This window comes from Anastrepha obliqua, chromosome 3, assembly GCF_027943255.1.
Source record: "Anastrepha obliqua isolate idAnaObli1 chromosome 3, idAnaObli1_1.0, whole genome shotgun sequence".
Taxonomy (NCBI): Eukaryota; Metazoa; Arthropoda; class Insecta; order Diptera; family Tephritidae; genus Anastrepha; species Anastrepha obliqua.
The window spans coordinates 74,884,810-74,904,394 of record NC_072894.1 but is presented as its reverse complement, the minus strand read 5'-3'; the positions used below and the strand labels follow the sequence as shown (position 1 = coordinate 74,904,394).

Genomic DNA, 19,585 nt, shown 5'->3' with positions numbered 1-19,585 from the left:
CCCGCTGACAGCAGCAAAACCAAAAATTATTTCATAAATTCAGTACAGCAAAGTGAAAACGCAAAACAGCAACAACATTATCTCATAAAACAATCGAATAAGCCAGCGAAAAAATTATGAGCAGCTAAACGCGACGACGTTCGAGCGAAGGTGCAAGGCAAGGTGGTGTTTGGCGGGCAAGCGAATACACGCGCGAAAGCGTCTGCAGCAGCGGTCGAAGGGTGGCCGGCGCACGAGCAATGTTCGGTTATGGGCTGCGCGGTTGACGCGGGCAGCGAACACTGACGTAGTTAGTACTTTGTATTGTATTGTAGCTGAATGTTGGTCGTGCTACCGCCACCGTCACCGTCACAGGGCCAACGAACATTTCACATGAGAAATACATACGTATATATGTATCTACATGCATACATATATACGAACACACAAATACCACATATAGACAGAGCACACTTGCATTACATTGCGGTGGTTCGGTCGCTTTGCGCTCGCAAACCTTGCCGCACACATTTTCATATGAATGAACGAAATCTTATTGAACGCGCTTGTGTGCGTATTCACATATATTTGAGTGGGTTTAATGGAAAGGTAAAATAACCGCATGCATGTGTGTGTATGTGCCCGCTGGATATCTGTGAGATACACAGAGGCCAAACAAAGCCGAAATGTACAAACTGAAAACAGCAACAAAATGTGAGGCGATGCTCTCTTACACATAATTATTTTTTCGAAATTTTTTATATCTGCTTCTCGCCCGCTCTCCGGTAGCGAGGACGACCAGTGAGCGGAGATGCGCCGGCAGAGCCGAGTACTGAACTCAATGTACGTTTACACACAAGCGCACATACATGAACACATTTGCGAACAAGTTCGACGGCTGGTAGCAAATTCAAATTGAGCCGAGCACTGTCGAGGCGAGAAAATGAACGTAGCACCCCACACCACAGCATATTGGGCATACTTACACATACATAGATTCATGTAAAATTGGTAGCAGCAGGCAGGCAGGCAGCCAGCCAGCCACTGCCGTAGCGCAGCGGTGCGGCTGACAACGAATAATCAAACCGAACGAACAAGCAAGCAACAGCACAGGCAGTACTACGGCCAAGCGAGCCATTTAGCTGAAGCAGTTTTTAGTTTCGAGTTTTGTGCTGTCGTTGGCAGTTCGGCCGCAAATTGAAGTTTAGTTCCTTTCTGGTTGCTGTCAAATGTCGTCATGTTTTCTTGAACGTACGCGCGACGCGGCAATAAATAACAAAACATAAGATTCAAGCAGTAATTTGCATTCAACAACCAGTAATTATATAGTGGATGACGCGAAAAGTAAAAGCACGCAAACATTTAAAGAAATATTGGATACAAATCAATAACAAAAATTAAATTAATTTATGTAAAAATATTTTTATAATTAAATTATTAAACAGAACAATTAAAATTTTCTGTCAACGCCAACACATTGGATTAACGGCGTTCGACTGATAAAACAAAAATTAATACAACAACAATAACAAGTGTTGATAAAAATCAATTGAAAGAAGTTGACAAAACCAATTCCATTCTTTATAAAATAATTCATTTAAAAGTGGTTATCTAGCGTGTGACAGCTGTAGAAAAGAATTTTGGAATATTAAGTGAACAAAACTGTAGCAACATTAAGTAAAGCGAGTGATAAGCGAAAAATTTACAAGAAATTGGAAACTTGCAAAAAATAAATAACATAAATTTCTGTGCAGTAAAAAGTGGCAGACCAAAATAAAACCAAACATTAACAAAACTAATTTGTGAAAGTTTGGTTTTCACAACAAAAAAAATTGGATTAACTGCATTAACGGTTCGTGTCGAGTGAATTGTACATAAGCAAGCAAATACGGCTGGCGGACTGTTTGTCTATCAAGTGACAGCGGTGAAATTTGTTTGGCGAAAGGCAACAAATGTTACGAGAGAAAACCCAAAAAAGTTTGGAGCAGTGCAATAAAAGTGCTCGTCTTGCAAAATATACATAGTAACAACAGTATAGTAACAGTAAAATGCAGAAACCAGTGCCGGACGCAATTTTGTGCTAAAAAAGGGAACAAATATTTCACTAAAGATTACGAAAAAGTTGCAAAACTAAATTTTTTGATTTTTTCGCAAAACGTAGTAAAAATATAAAAAAAAAAATACAAAAGCACGTGTGGCAAAAAGTGCGCAGCAAAAACAAATTGTAAACTAAAAATAATAAATAACGCACACAGCTGATAAGAGGAAGTCAGTTTTATGATAACTGCTTTTCAAGGCAACAAGAAATGTTAGCTGGAATTGAAAATGTTATTACAGCATTAAATTGATTTAAACTAACAAAAGCAAAGTGTCGTTCCAGGCAAAAATTAAAATAATAAAATTGTGGCAAAACCAAAAATTATGCAAAACTGCGATTGAAAACAAACAATTTCAATTAAATTGTGGCAAATTCTAATGCAAAACCGCAAGAAATTGTTGCGACGCAAGCATAAAAAAATTACGATTGTAAAATGTAGACGAAACTCATTAAAAAAAATTAGAAAAATTGTGAACAAATAAAATTTGATTAACTAAATTTTAAAAGCAAGCTGCAACTTGAAAAATAAATTTTTAAAAACTGTGGCTCCCATAACGTTTTCAACGCCAAATGAAATGAAATAAAATTACGCTAAACTTTCTTAAACCTTTGTGACTTTGTGCAGCAGCAAAAACAAGAACTGTGTCGGGCCCTGCATATGGAGCGTTTATGCGGTAAATGCAGTTGCTAGATGCAAGAATTCCTCAATAAAAGCAAGCGCGCACGCACACACGCACCGCCGCAACGTCGAGCGACCACACACACTCGCACCCATACTATCAACAAAAGAACACGTGCAAGCCGACTTGAGCCAGCAGAGCAGCAACAACAACAGCGGCCGATAAGCGATAAATGTAAACAGCATTAACCACAAGACAACAACAAAAATATAAGCGCACATCTATTACGCAAAATTGTGCAACATAGTGACGCGCATGGAAAGCACGAAAAAATATTTAATTCAAAAAGTAAATGAAATCTTACTAAATTGCTTAAGCAAAAAGTTCCTCAATACAAAAGTAATTTAAAGAATTTTTCTTCACTTAAACAGTATTATTGCAAAAAAACCCTAAATAATTAAATTAGTAGCAACAACAAATATTCCTAACTAATTAACTGAATTGTCAATGCATAGTGAAGCAAGGCAAGCAGAAAGTTTGTTGAAAGTAGAAAATAATTGAAAACATTTTGTACTGAAAGTCTCTGGTGGACATAAATGCGAACATGCATACAATTTAATTTCAATTAATAAGTTAAACTCAAAAGAAAAAGAAAACAAAAAAACAAACATCAGGAAACGAAGTGGAGTGCAAGCGGCCGCGAGAAGGTCAGTGTTAATGTGTGGTTTTTCGAGCGATGCAACTGATTGTTGACAAAATTCCCATGTTTTCGAAACAAACAACGAAACGTAATTCCAAAAAGTAAGTTCAGATAAAAATATAATCCAATCGTACGTATAAATAAATAATTAAATTTCCATTAAAGATAGAAATTAAAAAAATATTTTCCAACAAAAAATATTCAAGAACACAAATCGTAAAATCGTAGCTAAACATAGCAGCAAATAACTGTGCAAAAATTTGCTCTACTTCAAAATTTTGCAAAAAGAAATTTAAAAGTTTCAAAGTAGGTACTTTTACAGACATTTGGTGCAACAACCGTTACGTGTACGTGTGTGTATATGAATCGTTGCAGTGGAAAAATCTAGCAAATTTGCCTTACTGTTCCAAGCAAAAATAAACAAATTCTGCACACACGGAATTAACATTCAACTCAAAAAAAACAACAACAACAACAAAATTTAGTATTGCAACAACAAACCATTACAAACAGTCACAACAAACGCCATTCAGCACTGCCGCAGCTGCTAATATTTGCAAAGCAACAACAACAACAACAATTGCATTTAATCTCCATCCATGGATTTGTTAAGTGAAATTTAGGTAAAAAATATTCATTTATTGAATTCAAAACCTAAACATATAATAAATAGTAAAATGCTTTTAATGGTTAGTGTACACAAAATAAAACAAACTAACTAATTCTACCGAAATATTTGCATATTTGGTGAAAATGGAAAATATAAATTTACATAATTTTTGTAGCTGTTTTTAAGCTAATTTGTGACTGTTGCTAATTTTCTTCCGTTCAAATTGTTACAAAAATGCATTTCTAAGTGTATGTATATTGTTGTTGTTGTGTGTATACTTTTTAATTATTTTTAATTTGGCCCGAAATATTTGCTTTTTTTTGTGTTTAAAAAAAAATACAAATTTCTCTTACAATTAAGAAAAACTGTATTGGTTTTAGATTCAATTCAAAAATTTATTTATTTGTTGTTATTCGTTGTGATCATTAAAGTGTTTGTATGTACTAAGTGAGAAGATACCAAAACTATGAAATTAAAATTTGTTTACCTAATTTTTTTTCAACTTCAACTTTGAGTGGAAACATGATTTTTTTATTGTTTGTTGTTGTCGTGAAAAATTAAACAAAATTAGAATTTAAAATTTGTTTTATTTATTTTTAAATTTATTGCGTTTATATAACAGAAACTATTTCTTTTATTATTGCAAAAATAATAAAAAAGTTTTAAAACTTTTGTTTTAAATTATTATTATTTTAATATTTTTGTTTTTTTTTTTTTGAAATTTTTAACTGTGTAGCTTATAAGAGTATTTTGAATTTTTCGGCTTGCATTAATTTGTTTTTTCCCATATTTAGCAAAGTTGAGGGCTTATATTTTATTTAAAAAGCATTTTTAAAGGCACTTTTCATTACTGTATTAATAATAGTCCAGACAGCTAGCATGTCCGTTGAATATTTCTATGGATACTAAATCTTTAAATTACTTAATTTTCAAAAATTACCGTTCTCCATAAAAAATAAATACGTAAAGTAGCTAAAAAAAGTATTGCTACCAAGTTCAGCACAGATGACAAGGCAATGCAAGCAATTCAAAGAAATAATAGTCCCCTATGTAAAGCATCTAATAAGTCGAGAAATGCACATTGTGATAAAAATACTTGTGAATGCCCAGAATCTCAATAAAAAAGAGGCTAAACAACCCATCAAAATCTTATGCCATGTACGTCTGAAAATTGCCGGCGTTTGGGAAAAAAACGCAGTGTGGTTGAGTTAAGAGAACGAAGTTCTGGAATTACTAAACCAAGTACAGTCGAAAGAAGTCCAAATTTGATAAAATCCAAAAATGAAATGGAATCACCAAGCAGTTCAAACTTAGTTGAATCAGCGGTTGGTAAAAAGTTCAAGCCAACTGAAGAAAAGCTTCCCCAGCACAATCAAGAACTAATTTAAATAGAAACGTCTATTGACGATGAGTCTCAATATGCTTGTAAAAAATCACAATTGAAAAACGAGGAAAGCTACATTGAAATGCCAAGGTAGCCAAAACCAATGCGGCAAATCAAAGCCTATTTATATAATGAGTCGCATGGCTGTACGAAAACAGATTCTAAGGCTTCACAAAAATTTCATTATTTTGACAGAGCATCTGATGAGTGTAGGTGCACAGCACTTGTACCCTTTCTTAGTCGCATTAACACAGATAAGCGCATAAAAGGTCTGCATGAAGGCAATAAAGCAAGAATTTATCCAACTTCAAAAGAAAGAGGCAAAAACAGAAAAAAAAATATAGAAACAAAAGCACTTTCTCTTAGCCGAGAATAGTTACACTAAAATGGAATCATGTAGCAGGTAAAGGTAGCAGAAAGTATGTCGCCTCAACAAGTTGGGAAACAAAAGCATCAAAAGCCAATTAAAACGCATGTAACGCAGAATAAAAGGAAATTTGATGATCTGCTAAAAATATCGAGCAAAAAGATTTGCTCTCACTGCGAAAGTTAGAAAACACAAAGTTCACTTTGCTACAGAGCAAAGAAGAAAGCACATCGAAATAGCATCAAATCAGCAATAAGGACTTCAGGTTTGCACCAAGGCCACCAAGCCTGTATTTTGAAGTAGATCTGGAGATACTTGCACATACGAAAGGGCAAATAAGAAAACATAAAAGCAGATGAATAAATGGACGAACTTCCAGAAAGAAGAGTTTGCGTGTACAAGCCAAGAGCTTCCAACATGAAAGCAGACCCCAAATACCACACAGAATCGCTCTCGTTACTTTAACTGAAAATTCGCCATATGTGAATGACTCCAAATTATTTCTACATACGCCAGTGTTGCTATGGCACAGGCAGAAGCACCACAATTTCTGAAACACTTTCAAGACAAGTCAGAAAGTAAAATGACAAATGAAAAACGACCACCAGAAAACATTAGATGGAGAGGCTCCAAAATAGCATCTGATTATTTGAAGAAGATTGGAGACATAAATATATGGTTCAAGTTCGAAGGCTGCAACATCACAGAACCCAAAATCTAAAATAGATGGTACTAGTAAAAAGAGCTGCTCCATAAAAACAAAATATCCCTAAATGCAAAGTAAACTCACGCTGAAGAAACAACAATACAATAATGGAGGAACGATCATTTAAGGTGGATCAAATGTTTGAAAACAGAGTTTCAGAGAAAATGATGTGACAGAAAACACAACAAAGAGGCCTAAAAAGCCCGTGATCCTCCCAGCAGGAACAACCATGTCCATACAAAATCCAAATACAAAGTCTTCCAACAAAGCGGAGTTAAAACGCCAACTATCATCCCGGCATGTTCAGCAGTTAGGCAACAAAGTCTTAGCGAAAATATTCTCACGACACACCCAAAAAAAGAGAGTTTAAGCGCGGAATAGCATCACATTTAAAAAAACGATATGGGTAAAGAAAACAGAATGCAATGCTGGGAAATATAGCAACACAAAAAAAAATGTTAAGGCAAAAACCACAAACCTAATCGGAAGATCAGCGTTCATCTAGGCAGTATGAAATGTTTGAAACTATGGTTTTAACCCTTTCGGTACGGAAAGCCGCTAACTGAAATACAAATTATTTTATATGTTTAATAGTTGGAATGGGTGAAATAAAAGTCTTTTGTCCCATCAAAATTGTAGGTATCTTCAAACATTGCCGGGACATATAAGTCCCGTTCGGACCGAAAGGGTTAAAGAAAGTAATATCACAGCAAACGCAACAAGTCGAGCTAAACAGCCGAATGCTAGCCCATCAATCTCAAGAACAGCGATATGAGCAAAGCCAAAGTAAGCACAAGAAAAAGCGCTTCGGCGGAAAGAACGAAATGAATTAGGGAGCCAACTCGAAACAGAGCTCCAGATAGTACATTTTCATAGAGAAAACAACAATTAGAACTAAAATGATAGATATAAACTTAGGGAGATTGGCAAAAGTAAGGGTTGAGATTTGGGGGAAAAAGATGCCAGATAGAAAAAACAAAAGGCGTCAGAAAGTCGACAGTCATGAAAGCAACGCCCATCAAATGTGACCAAAGAAAAGTTCATCTAGAGTTGAGAAACTGATTAAGTGAGAGAGCGCGAGAGATAGAGAGAAAGAATATTGCGCTATCAAAATTATCTAGCACTGCTGAATGTCATAAACTATCAAAAACCCAAATACTAAAAAAATAAAGTACCGGAGAGCAGTTGAGTATCAAAGGGTGAATGTTGCTATATAGGTAATGTTCCGTGTCAATACTAGATTTGCTTTTTTTGTGTTGCTGATTTTTCTCTATTTTCTTAGTCGCTTTGCAATACTTACACATGGACATCTTATTTTGCCTTCACCCATGACAAGCACTTGACTTTTCCTTCAAATTAGTTTTGCTGATTTACTCGACCTTTTATATTACCTGTATTAAGAAAAATGTATTGTTCTACGTACATATTTTAGTGCAACTTTTAGTTACACAACTTCATAAACCAACATCAAATAATACAAATTAACTAGGTTGCAAAAAATTTCTTGGTGGTTTCAAATATTTCGTGATTTAGCCCCCAACAAAATTTGGCTGTACAAAATTTTGTAGTTGGCAACATGCAGTCAGAGTCAGTGACCTACATATGAAACACAAAAACTACAAAGCATTGTTCTTGTACTTGCACACGCTTTGTTGATATTTGTGGAATGAAGAAGTCGAATGGAAAGAAAGTGAAAAGGGCTAAAGGCGGAGAGGAGCTGCTAAACGACATTCAAGCATATTTTCAAAAATTTTCTATGCTAACGGTTTCACAAGACTTAGAAACCTATTTACCCTTAGGATAAGAGGGAAGGAAAGGGGAACAGAGAAGAGCGATTCATGCGCGGATGAGTATGGGTGGCAAAATGTTGCGAGTGGTCGTACTCTGCTTTTTAAAGCAACATTTTGCATTTGGATTCTAGAGAGTCGGGTTTTTAGTGGACGTTAATTGAATGTTATTCAAATTATTTATGTTATATAGCAGTAAAGAAAGAGCCATAGTGAACTATATTAAAAACAGTAATCACAGCGTTAATATTTGAAAATATAGGAAATTTAGATAAATGGTTATTTTTATAGGTAGTCAATCGCCTCTTACGTTAACTGTGTTAGTTTTAATTATTCTACAATGTATATATGTACATATATAAATATTTATATAGAAAAGCTGGCGCAAATTTAATCACTTTATGGGAAGATTTATAATGTTTGCAATTGGCAACTGTGGACTTGGCAGCAGTAGAGCGCATAAGCAGACAGAACGCATAACGATCAAGATTTTCATCACTCAAAATATCACTCACTTTCTTATTTAGTAAAAAAGTAATTCAACAACAAAAATGGATTATTAATTTGGCGCCATCTGCAATAATATTTTATATTATTCTAATAATGAATATTAATAATAACAAAAATAATAATTATTATTACCATTCAAATAGCGGGGTGTAGCAGTTTGAAAAATATTTTTATGTATATACATACATATATGTGCATATATACGAGGTGTGTTCAAAAAGTATCACGAATTTTGTGTTTTTTTCAAAAATTATTTATTTATTCATTAATAACTATTTTGTCCCCTTGAAAGTGATCGCCATGAGATATTATGCGCTTGTGCCAACGTTTCTTCCAATCTTCGAAGCACTTCAAAAAATCATTTTTTTTATCGTGTTCAGCTCCTCCTTCAATGCCATCTTTATCTCATCAATCGTAGCGTAGCGTCGTCCTTTCATGGGCCTCTTCGGTTTCGGGAACAAAAAGAAGTCACAGGTGGCCAGATCTGGGGAATACGGTGGCTTCCATTGAGGTGATTGAGCTTTGATTTCCACGTCATAACCATATACCCACGCTTCGTCACCAGTTATGACCCTCTGGAGCAAATTTGGGCCGTTGCGGACAGAGTCCAGCATCTCATTAGCAAAGTTCATGCGATGCTGCTTTTGGTCGAAATTGAGCAGTTTTGGTACGAATTTTGCGGCGACCCGTCTCATGCACAAATCATTGAAAAAAATGGAATGGCATGAGCCAATCGATATGTCTAGGTCGTCAGCAACTTCTCTAACGATGATTCGACGATTGGTCGCTACAATTTTCTTCACTTCATCAATGTTTTTGTCTGTTGTTGAAATGCTCGGGCGTTCGGCACGCTTTTCGTCGTTCACATCTTCTCGACCTTCTGAGAACATTTTGTACCACCGATGAACGTTGCACAGTCAACATTCAGAATGCATCCGCGCACTTTATTTCGTTTTTTCCACAAAATTTGATAGAGGTTCTTTGATCCATCTTTTTGAATAGGTAAAAATCGAAGACGAGCAAGCAAAGCAGCAGGCAACAATTAACTGAACATTCAAAATGGCCGAACTCGTCGGTATGAGTGAGACACATGAGTACCAACATATCGCCACAAAAAAATCGAAATTCGAATATATGTAACCTGCGGAAATTCAAAATTCTCGATACTTTTTGAACACACCTCATATGTGTGAGCAATGCAAAATGTTTGTATATTTTTATTTGGTGAAATTTCGCAAGTTCTACGTCTGTTTGTATTTGCTAAAACTTTGATTAAGCAATTTCAGCGAAAACAAAGCAAAGCAAATGTTATTCTATGTACGCGAAGCAAATACATATGCACAAATAAAGATAAGCATTAAATTTTTAGAAAATTAAAGTAATAAAAAATAACAAATAAATTTTCAAAACTATGTAAGGCCAAAATCTATACCAGGCGGGGCAGACGCTAGCAACTCTTATAGCTAAATAAACCGCTGAAAGCCCTGGCGGTATGGAGTTCCAGTTTTAGCGTTACACACAAAATAAGAAAATCCAATATCACTCGTTTGTAACCGAAATTATCTAAAACAAAATCTTCTATCACGTTTCTTGGTCTTCCTCCCACCCATCAGCCTTCTAAAGCTATGTTGCAAGATAATAGATTTTAGAAAAATATTTTTTATCGGGCTTTTCCTTTTTTTTTTGTCATATCACGCTTGTTATTTTGCACACACGCCTTCATTCAGGCAGACTGTTATACAAATTTATGTACATACATGGGCACATACATACGTAGTTATGTAAGTACGAAAATGGCTTTTTTTAGTGTCATCAATGCGCTTGTTGTGGCACTGTGCCGCGTATTGAATTGATAACAAAACAAAAAAACGAAAAATGTAACGCCAACCAAGCTTATCTACTGAATTGGTTTTTTTTTCCTCGTATAGTGTGCAAAACAACGATGTGTGATAACTTTTTAGGTCAAATATACCTTTATATGTGCTTACATATCTATAAAACTGTAATGTAATTCACCTAGAAAATAAACATACACACATATGCACGTACGTATGTATGAGTGAGTGATAGCGCTGGTGAGTTGCAAGCCAAAAACAGAAAAGTTATTTAAAATTAAAAACACCCGTAAGGGGGTCACAAAATCTGTTAGTTGCTTACTAAGCCGAAAAAAATGTATCGAAAAGAAACAAGAGAAATATTTAATAAACAATTATGTGAGCTATAATCGCCTAATATTTTATTTTACACCAAATACTAATTGTTGAAATTGTCATCACGTAGCCTATTACTGGTACCAACAACCTCTTTGGTTATTAAAATTGCAAGAAAAAGATGTTATGAACATCTGGCTGCTTGTAACTTCATTAAGTGTTCACTTTCTTATCAGAATATTCCTTATTAAATCATATTACGAGTCCCTAGACAGAAATTTCAATATGCCAATGACCCGTGAGATTGACATTGTGCCTGCATACGTCGTTCATCTACATATTATATTAAGGCATCGTCGTAAGTGAGCACTTGTTGGTGTCATTCAAACTGATATCGTTAGAGATCTGCAGCTATTTATCACCCAAGTGTCAAGCTAAACTCTTTGCCCATTTATTGGTACCTATTAATAGTCTACTAATTAGTAAAAGGATTTCGCTCATCCAACAAATTCATACCATTTTTTGCCAAGAACGATACAAAATTTTACCATCCAAATCAAAATTGTTAAAGCAAATCAAATTTGGCTGCTCATAGAGGACTTGACAGCAGAATTTTGCCCACTCATTTCAAACATATTCTTACGCTCTTCTAATCATTCGACCGCCACGAAGTAACATGGGAGGTGGCTGCGTTGATTTTTTTTATTTGACAACACAGTCTTAGTGTTTGCTCACCTTTGCTGTAAACAAACCGCTGTCATCTCTCTTATTACGCCAGCAAACCAACGGATTCCTTCAAGTTCGCTCAGAACCGATTAGCGGTTTGATATTGGTTACATCTTTGCGTTTTGCAAATTGTGATAATTTCTTATTTCTGTATTTTGTGTTAATGGGATTGTATTCCTTTCGAAGACTGTCTCAACCCAGAAGGCACGGCTTAGCTTAGCGGCTCCTGTCAAATATTCGTCTTGCTCATGATCTCCTTAAAGTTCATATGTATATGTATCTCTCTTTCAATAAGAAAAAAATGTTTTTTCATTACTTTCCCCTAGTGCATGTATTCTAAAAATCAATCAAACCAACATTTACAATAAGTTACCAACATTTTTGAATAAGAGACCCTAAACAACATGTTTAGCATCATTTACCGTTCATGCTGCACTTTTGCTCAATTTGTGCATATTATACCCGCATATTCATGCATACTCGTATACTCAAAATATACACATACTTCAGCATTTTCCATTGCTATCAAAAGAGTCTTCTGCAAATTTCCCCTTGGTTGCCGTCAGAGCAGAGATGAAGAAAAATTTTCACTACCCTCACTCTAACCCTCCGCGCCTTACAATTAAGGCTAGCAGCGAGAAAATGTTGTGCTGTTCTGTGCTCTTTGAATTGAGTGAAAGAATTGTTTGTGTTACTTGTTTTTTAGTTGTTATTATTGTGTTTATTCAATTTCTATTGTGTCGTGGTTATTTCAGTGCTCGCCCTACAATTCATTTGGCTGGCACTTTCTTTTAGTTTTTCTCATGCTTTGCTTAAAGGCAGCTGAAGCCGCGATCTCGCAAATGAAACGACCGATTGGCAGATCATTCACTTATTATGTACTCTAGTATTTATGTGCATGCATATATATTTATATGTAAATATGTATGCAGTTTTGTTTGTTTGTGAGCATTTTCCATGTTTAGGCATCGCTGCTGTGCTCCCATGTCGATCAACATGTACACATACTTACATACAAGTATCACTCTGCTTGCGAGTCACCACTCTCTCCGAATGTCGTATCACACCGCTTTCTTTGAGTGAGCGCCTCGCTTACTGTATAGTTTACATCGAGCAACAATCATTGCAGTCTTTTGCATGGATGTTTGTATGTATGTGCGCATGCAGCGTCTTTATGCTATCTCAGGCATATCTTTAGAAACCATACACATACAAATAGAATAGTTGGATTCTTTTTTTGGACATTCAAATGGTCGTATGTATTGATGTATTTTGAAGAACCTCGTTATTCATAGTTTTTTCTTCTATAGAAGATGCATAGGTAAAGGAACATATACATATGAGGAAGTATACATACTTGCATATTTATAGTTGCTTGCATCTGTGCATCAACAGCGCAAAGGGTGTAAGCAAAGATCATTCATGCATTTTGTATAATTTTGTAACTTCTTTCAACATCTCTGCTCTGCTCTTTGATGCTGTTTTGACATCTTCTGCTTTTGCTGCTGCTCTGGTATGTCAGCTTTGTTTCTTTATTTTCTATAGTTTATATATATGTATGTATACATATTTACATATATACGAATATATGTCTAGGTAGGTACATATGTGCATACCTGTAAATAAGTATATATCCATCAACTTCGTGCCTGCTGGACATTTTGGCCAAGCAAAATATTTTTCCCAAGACCCAAAATAAAAAAGGTGCATAAAAAAGAAAATTGAGAAGATACATAATAAGTGAATGGATAAGAATGCTGCTTGTCAGTGTAGAAATTTCATGAGCCAGTAATTTTTTGGTTTATGTAGGTATGTATGTATGTACATATGTACATATATTTCGGTTTTTGGAAGTTCGCCGTTATCTGGGTCTTTTTGAAGAAAATGATGATGTTGTATTTTTGTTGTTTTTTTTTTTATTTTTATGCTTATTTCTTATTATTATTCGCTTGTTGGCGTATCTGCGCATCTGCGCATCTGGTATTTACTGCCCACACTCATTTTCTTCGCTCGTTTTTCGCTTCCATCCAGCTACTTGAAAGATCTCGAGGTTTGTAGAGCTGGAATAGACAAATAAATAGCATTGGTGTTGCGGTCATTGTACTGTGACAGAACAACTGCTTAGTTTTTCTCTGTATTTTTTATTTTATTTTGGTTTTGCTTCCTATGTATGCGTTTATGCATGTATGTATGTGTACGTAGTGTTAGATACAATTTTGTTTTGAAGCGTTTCAATTTTCATGGTTCAAACGGGTTTTTGATACATATGCGCTTACAAACATACATACATATTTGTACTCATTGATCTATGTACTTACTCTAGATCTATGTACATACTCCTACATACATACATATGTGAGTACTTGCATAAACAATAATTAATTAAATAGTAAAAAATATTAATCTATTTTTAAATTTACAAATATTACTACTTTAAAACAAGTAGAAGGACGGCCCAATGATATGCATAACATTAAAACTCATTTTACACAACCAGTTTGCAACTAGTGTAAAATGGACTAGGTGCGCAACTCATCCCAAAGCAACCAGATGTGATATTTTAAACCAAATACGTCTGTATTTTTTAAATTGTTCACTATTTTCAAGTGTAAAAGTGGCATTTTAAAAACATCTTTGAATTGTAAATATTTAATCTATCGTTTGGAATCACCTTCCTTTAACTAATCAACAGAATTGCTTTGAATGGTAAAAATTACAAATTAATAGCACTATTAATACTTACAATAAAAAGTTATAAACTACATAATTTAAAGACCTTTAAGTTTTCTTTAAACTCACTTTATAAAAACTAGTTGTAAACTAGTTTCAAATAAACCAGTTAACAATTAATATATTTAAAAGTCTTTTTCTTATTTTGTTTTATAATCGCTTTAACAATTTACGCTCGTGCTCAACTTATAGGGAGTCATTTTTGCTTCCTCGATTTTCGTGAACATTTTCAATTCACTAAACGAACTCCTTGCTGCTGACATATGCAACAACGAAAAACAGCTGCGCAAGCGTATTAGCACGTGCGTATGCAGGCGTATAGGAAAGGATCATACCCAAAGGGCAGGTGTGCTACTGCGCATACACGCACACTAACGCTTCCAATCGTGGCATTTCCCTTTCTGTAAGTGTATATGTGGATATATTTTGGGCTGAGTAGGTACGCTGTTTGTGGGCTGCTAATTGACGAAATTAGCTATTCGTATTGCCGTATTTTACTCACCCATACGTTGATATGACGTAGCTATTCTTCAGCTGTTTAATAATAAAAAAATATTTTCACAAGTATCTTTGTGGGTTTTGTTTTTTTTTAACTTTTCTCCCATTGAAACTGTTTGGAAAGCAGTCTTAATCCAGTGACTTCAAGTTGGGTGAACAGATACATATGTAGGGAACAACTTCACGAACTGGCAGATCCTTTGCTGATAATCTCAAGTTTCTATATCGGCCTATCAAAACGGCGCCTAGGTGCTACTTGAGTAGTGCCAGACTGGCACTTCAACCATTTCACTTATATCGGCAAAGACTGAGCAAGTGACTAGCTGGCATTTGTTTCGAAATGTATTGAAATATTTCACTTATCTATTTCAAACTTGACCTTGCATAAGTGGGTATATGTGCATATACATACATATCTAGCAAATTTAGAATGTAAAAAAAATTCTTTAAAAATTCATGACTACTGTACTTCCTTCTTATCAACAAAAAACAAAACAAATCTGAAATCACGTAGAAGCCACAATTTCTCTCAAAATCAACTCGCAGCCAATGGCTTGACGAAACAAAGCAAAATAAAATTAACATTTGCCTACAAATGTATGTATAGCATATATTAATGTGTGCGTATGTGTATCAAGCCTTGCTTCTGGTTCGTTTAAATGCGCACAACAATTATGTGAGAATTATGCGACTTTTTGTCTGCTTATAACACTTAAAAACCGCTGATTTCTATCGCAAACCTCAAAGCAAACACTGACAAAGCAAGAAGTACGCAGACAATAAAAAGCTAGCCTTAATGAAGCAAAGTTCACACAGCCCCTTTGAATATACTTATAAGCATATGCACATACACATAAACACGCTTACATTCCTAGATATCTGCATAAATGCTTCTAAAACGAATACAAAATTGCTTCACCCTTCAATTGAAATAGTTTAAATGAAATGTGAAAATATGCGAACCTTAAAGTTACCATCTTAAATACAATGTACATGCGCGTATATTTGTACGCACATACGCACGTTCAATATGTGCGAACACTAGAAAAAAAAACTCGAATAATATTAAAGAATAAACCAAAGGTTCAGAAATGAAAAATGGGAAAGGTACAGCCTCAATTAACTTTGCATGCCTTTAGCCAGTACAAAGCGTGCATGCATTGTTTATCTGAACTTACATATGTATGTACCCATGCAGACTTACCTGAGCAGGCAAACAAATAAATCAGCATCGGATATTTAGCGCTTCAGTGCTGCGCTGTGGAGTGAGGAAAAGGCATGTAATACATGTACATATAAATGCTTGCTTATATCAACAGTTGTAAGAAAAAAGTTTGTAAAACTAAACTAGTTTCCCAACTAGTGTCAAAAACACTAATCCCACATGCACTAGTATGGAACTAGTTTATAACTGACTATGAATCCGCCGCTTATCAAATCAATGCCTTGTAAAATTCACCTATTTGTAATGTGTTATACTTGTCAAGTACGGTGCTGCTGAATGTACTGGAAACTCCTACTGAGTTAAGAAACATTTCAGAATTCGGCAAGCAGTTGCCCTTCACCTACCCCTAATCTTGTTTGACATTAAATTGTATTGAGTTGATGTTACCTTTTTGCCATCAATTATTTCCAAAAAATACATTAACAAATGATGCGAGTAAACGCTAGCTACCTACCGACATACATGCCTACATATTTACCTATGTAAGCAAATAGTTAAATATTCACGACAAAAAAAACAGCAAACACCTAAACCGTAATGCAGCGTTATCCGCGAAAAGAAGCCTTCACAACACTAATATTGACTTGTTTCACACGGGAAATTCTCACAGCCGTCACGGCTGTGAATCCGTCAATATATGTATGTATATACATACATACGTGCATGCATGCATATATACCTCATAACCACCACCACCACCACAATACAAACAACGTCATACATACATACATCAACTATTAGGCATCACTTGCCACAAAGTAAGCAGCGCGCAATGGCAACAATAGCAGTAGCAGCAGCAAGGAGCACAACAATACAGTGAGGGTATATCAATATGAATCCCAACAATGCGGACAATGTTAACAATTGCCCATAATTCAAGAGAAGCCCGGAAATCCCGGCTGAGTAGCACAGTCAAGTATTTAGACAGCGCGTTTTTACTCCACAATTTTTTCCTAAGCTTGTCTTCAGGCTAGCTGACATACGGCAGGTACTTTTTGAGAACACTTCAAGAAGGGAATCCTTCGGTTCGGATAGCAAACGGAGAAAAAGTGGCGGAAAATAAAATGTACAAAGAAAATACCATAACTTCAACCCTTCAATAGCAGTCAAATGCTTTCAACAATCAAGCAATGGGTAAGTCGCATAAGTATTACACGCTGACGTATTGTGGTGTCGGGCACGCCGTCTAAGATGCCGTTTTGTCAAAAAAGCAAATAACTGCATACACATATATACATATGTAACATAAGGGGTAATCTATCATAAGAGTCATTTCAAACTCAGCGCTCGTAGCTACCCACATATGCACATACATATGTACATACATAGCTCTATTCGCTGACATGCATTTGCCTTCACAGTTTGTGGCCGTTTGTGAAGAGCAGCATATCAAAGTATTTTCCGCGTTAAAAGCATTAGCTCGTGTACAAGCCACACAAATTCCCATCACACTTTAGGTAGCAAGCTACATTTTTGACATATCCAGCATATTACACGGTAACGACCTTCTCACACTCACTCTCTGTGAATTCCTGTTGCCCAAACATCCGAATGCCTCCCTCTATCTGACACTCTACTTATACTAACGACCCTGTTAACCACACACTCATGCTCTTTCTTTCAACCGCACTCACTATGGACTCTTCGTCAGCGCTCTCCACTCTCATACTCTCTAGAAACGCTCTCTTGCATATCCTACCCCTTTGTGTTGGGTGTATACCCCTTATAATGGTGTTTTACTTTTTAAATGCAATTTGTGCTATGTATTTACTGATTAATATGATTTTCAGTTATTATTACTTTTTATGATTATACCAACTCGTGCGAAGAATGAGTATATCGCTTTTTTAGCTGTTCAAATGCATATTGTTATATTCATACTATTAAACAACAGCCCTGTCAACCCCATTAAATTAATACGTGTGTAGTATATATTTTGCGCATTTAATAAAAACATCAAATAACAAATTTCAACCCTCCAGCTATGCGTCAACCACCGCCATAATGAGGGGCGCTTGAACTGCGATGCGTTACATATGTAACACCCTGTAACACTCCGTTATTCACTTAGTCAAAAGCAATCGGTATCGAGTTATTATGGCCACAAGGCACTATGGGTAAAACTACCTTTTTTTGTTGTAAAATATGTTATCAAAATTGAAATTTTGCGTGAAATATATGTAATTGTATAAATACATATATGAAAATTTCAAAATTTGGTCAATAAAAAATAACAATTGACAAGTATACCACTTTTCCATGTTTCAAGACTGAGTTCATATTTTCTAATATTGATTTCGGAGATGCTTGACAATAAAACAAATTGTGCACCTGTCTCGTTTATATATAAATATTTGAAAAGTGCATTTTTTAAGCTATCAATTTTGTATTAAATTTATATTAAATGCGTTGGGTATGAGCAATGTCAGAATCATCCGTGTCGTTTATTGAAACTAATGCTCAAAATTAAAGAATCCGAAGTATCCAAGGGCCTAGCAAAAACGTCCTTTCAATTATTTATATGATTTATTTTTCATGCATGACTTAATCTGACCGCTTTATAAAATGTACACCTCGATCCTACTGGATTTTCTCCAAAAACTCCAATCGGTGAAGCTTTATTTTTCATTTTATGGACGGCAGCTGTCATTGCCAGCCATAAATATTTTTTATAATTTTTAGATATACGAGTATATCACCCATTATAAAGCAAAAATAATTTGTATTTTAGGCTTAGTAGAGTGCGTGCAATGCAAAATTACTCGCAGTGTTGCATTTTTAATAACTTGAAAATTCGGTTTTTGACCCAAAAAAGTGGAACATTTTACCCATAGTGCAACAGGGTTAAATTATGCATAAGTGCATGCATACATACATATATGTGTGTATGCAACGCACACACACAAAACTCGTAATAATTTAATTTCTACCACCTTTACGCCTTTGCTTCGGCAATTGTATTAAATATTTGGTTTGACAGTGGACCGCGAAAAATATGCGTATATAATTTTCACTCAATTGTGGAGGTAAAACATTTTACATTAATAGACTAAGCTGATGTTAGGCAGTGTTCGTACTTGAGGGCTGCACAAATTTTGCGTTCAGAATTGTTTTTTTTGGTAATTGATTCAATTATTTTTGTTTGTAACTTTTCTAAATTATAGTTGTTGTTTTTGTAATCCGTGTGAACTGTTCGTAAAAAGTGTTGCAAAGGGTTTAAGGAATATCATATTTAATTTACAGCACATTACAACAAAATGAATTGTGTTAAGACAAAAAATTACTAATTTAATAAAATGAAATATTTTTCATTGCTCAATTATTTAAAACATGCTGTTGTACTATGATTTTAAGAAGCCTGTTCACAGTTTCAAGTGAATGCATTAGTAATTTAATTTTAGTTAAAAAAAATTATAACTCAATGCTATTTTTGTATAAGTGTGAACATATCCTAACATAACGGCATTCCTTTTTCCCTTTTTTTGTTCTGAGACA

The 19,585-nt window shown here is 35.0% G+C and overlaps 1 protein-coding gene across 2 annotated transcripts in view; it reads left to right on the top strand.

Moving 5' to 3' along the window:
• Positions 1-1,112: 1,112 nt before the first annotated feature.
• The window catches only part of LOC129240213 (zinc finger MIZ domain-containing protein 2), a 91,414-nt gene continuing 72,941 nt past the window's right edge, over positions 1,113-19,585 (top strand). Inside the window, exon 1 of one of the 2 annotated variants that reach the window (XM_054875860.1) lies at positions 1,113-3,498. In XM_054875860.1, the coding sequence (XP_054731835.1) occupies positions 3,434-3,498 (65 nt within the window). In that variant the 5' untranslated portion in view covers positions 1,113-3,433. Of the gene's footprint in view, positions 3,499-3,606; positions 4,021-19,585 lie in introns of those variants that run through there. The other variant, XM_054875861.1, reaches the window with a different exon arrangement.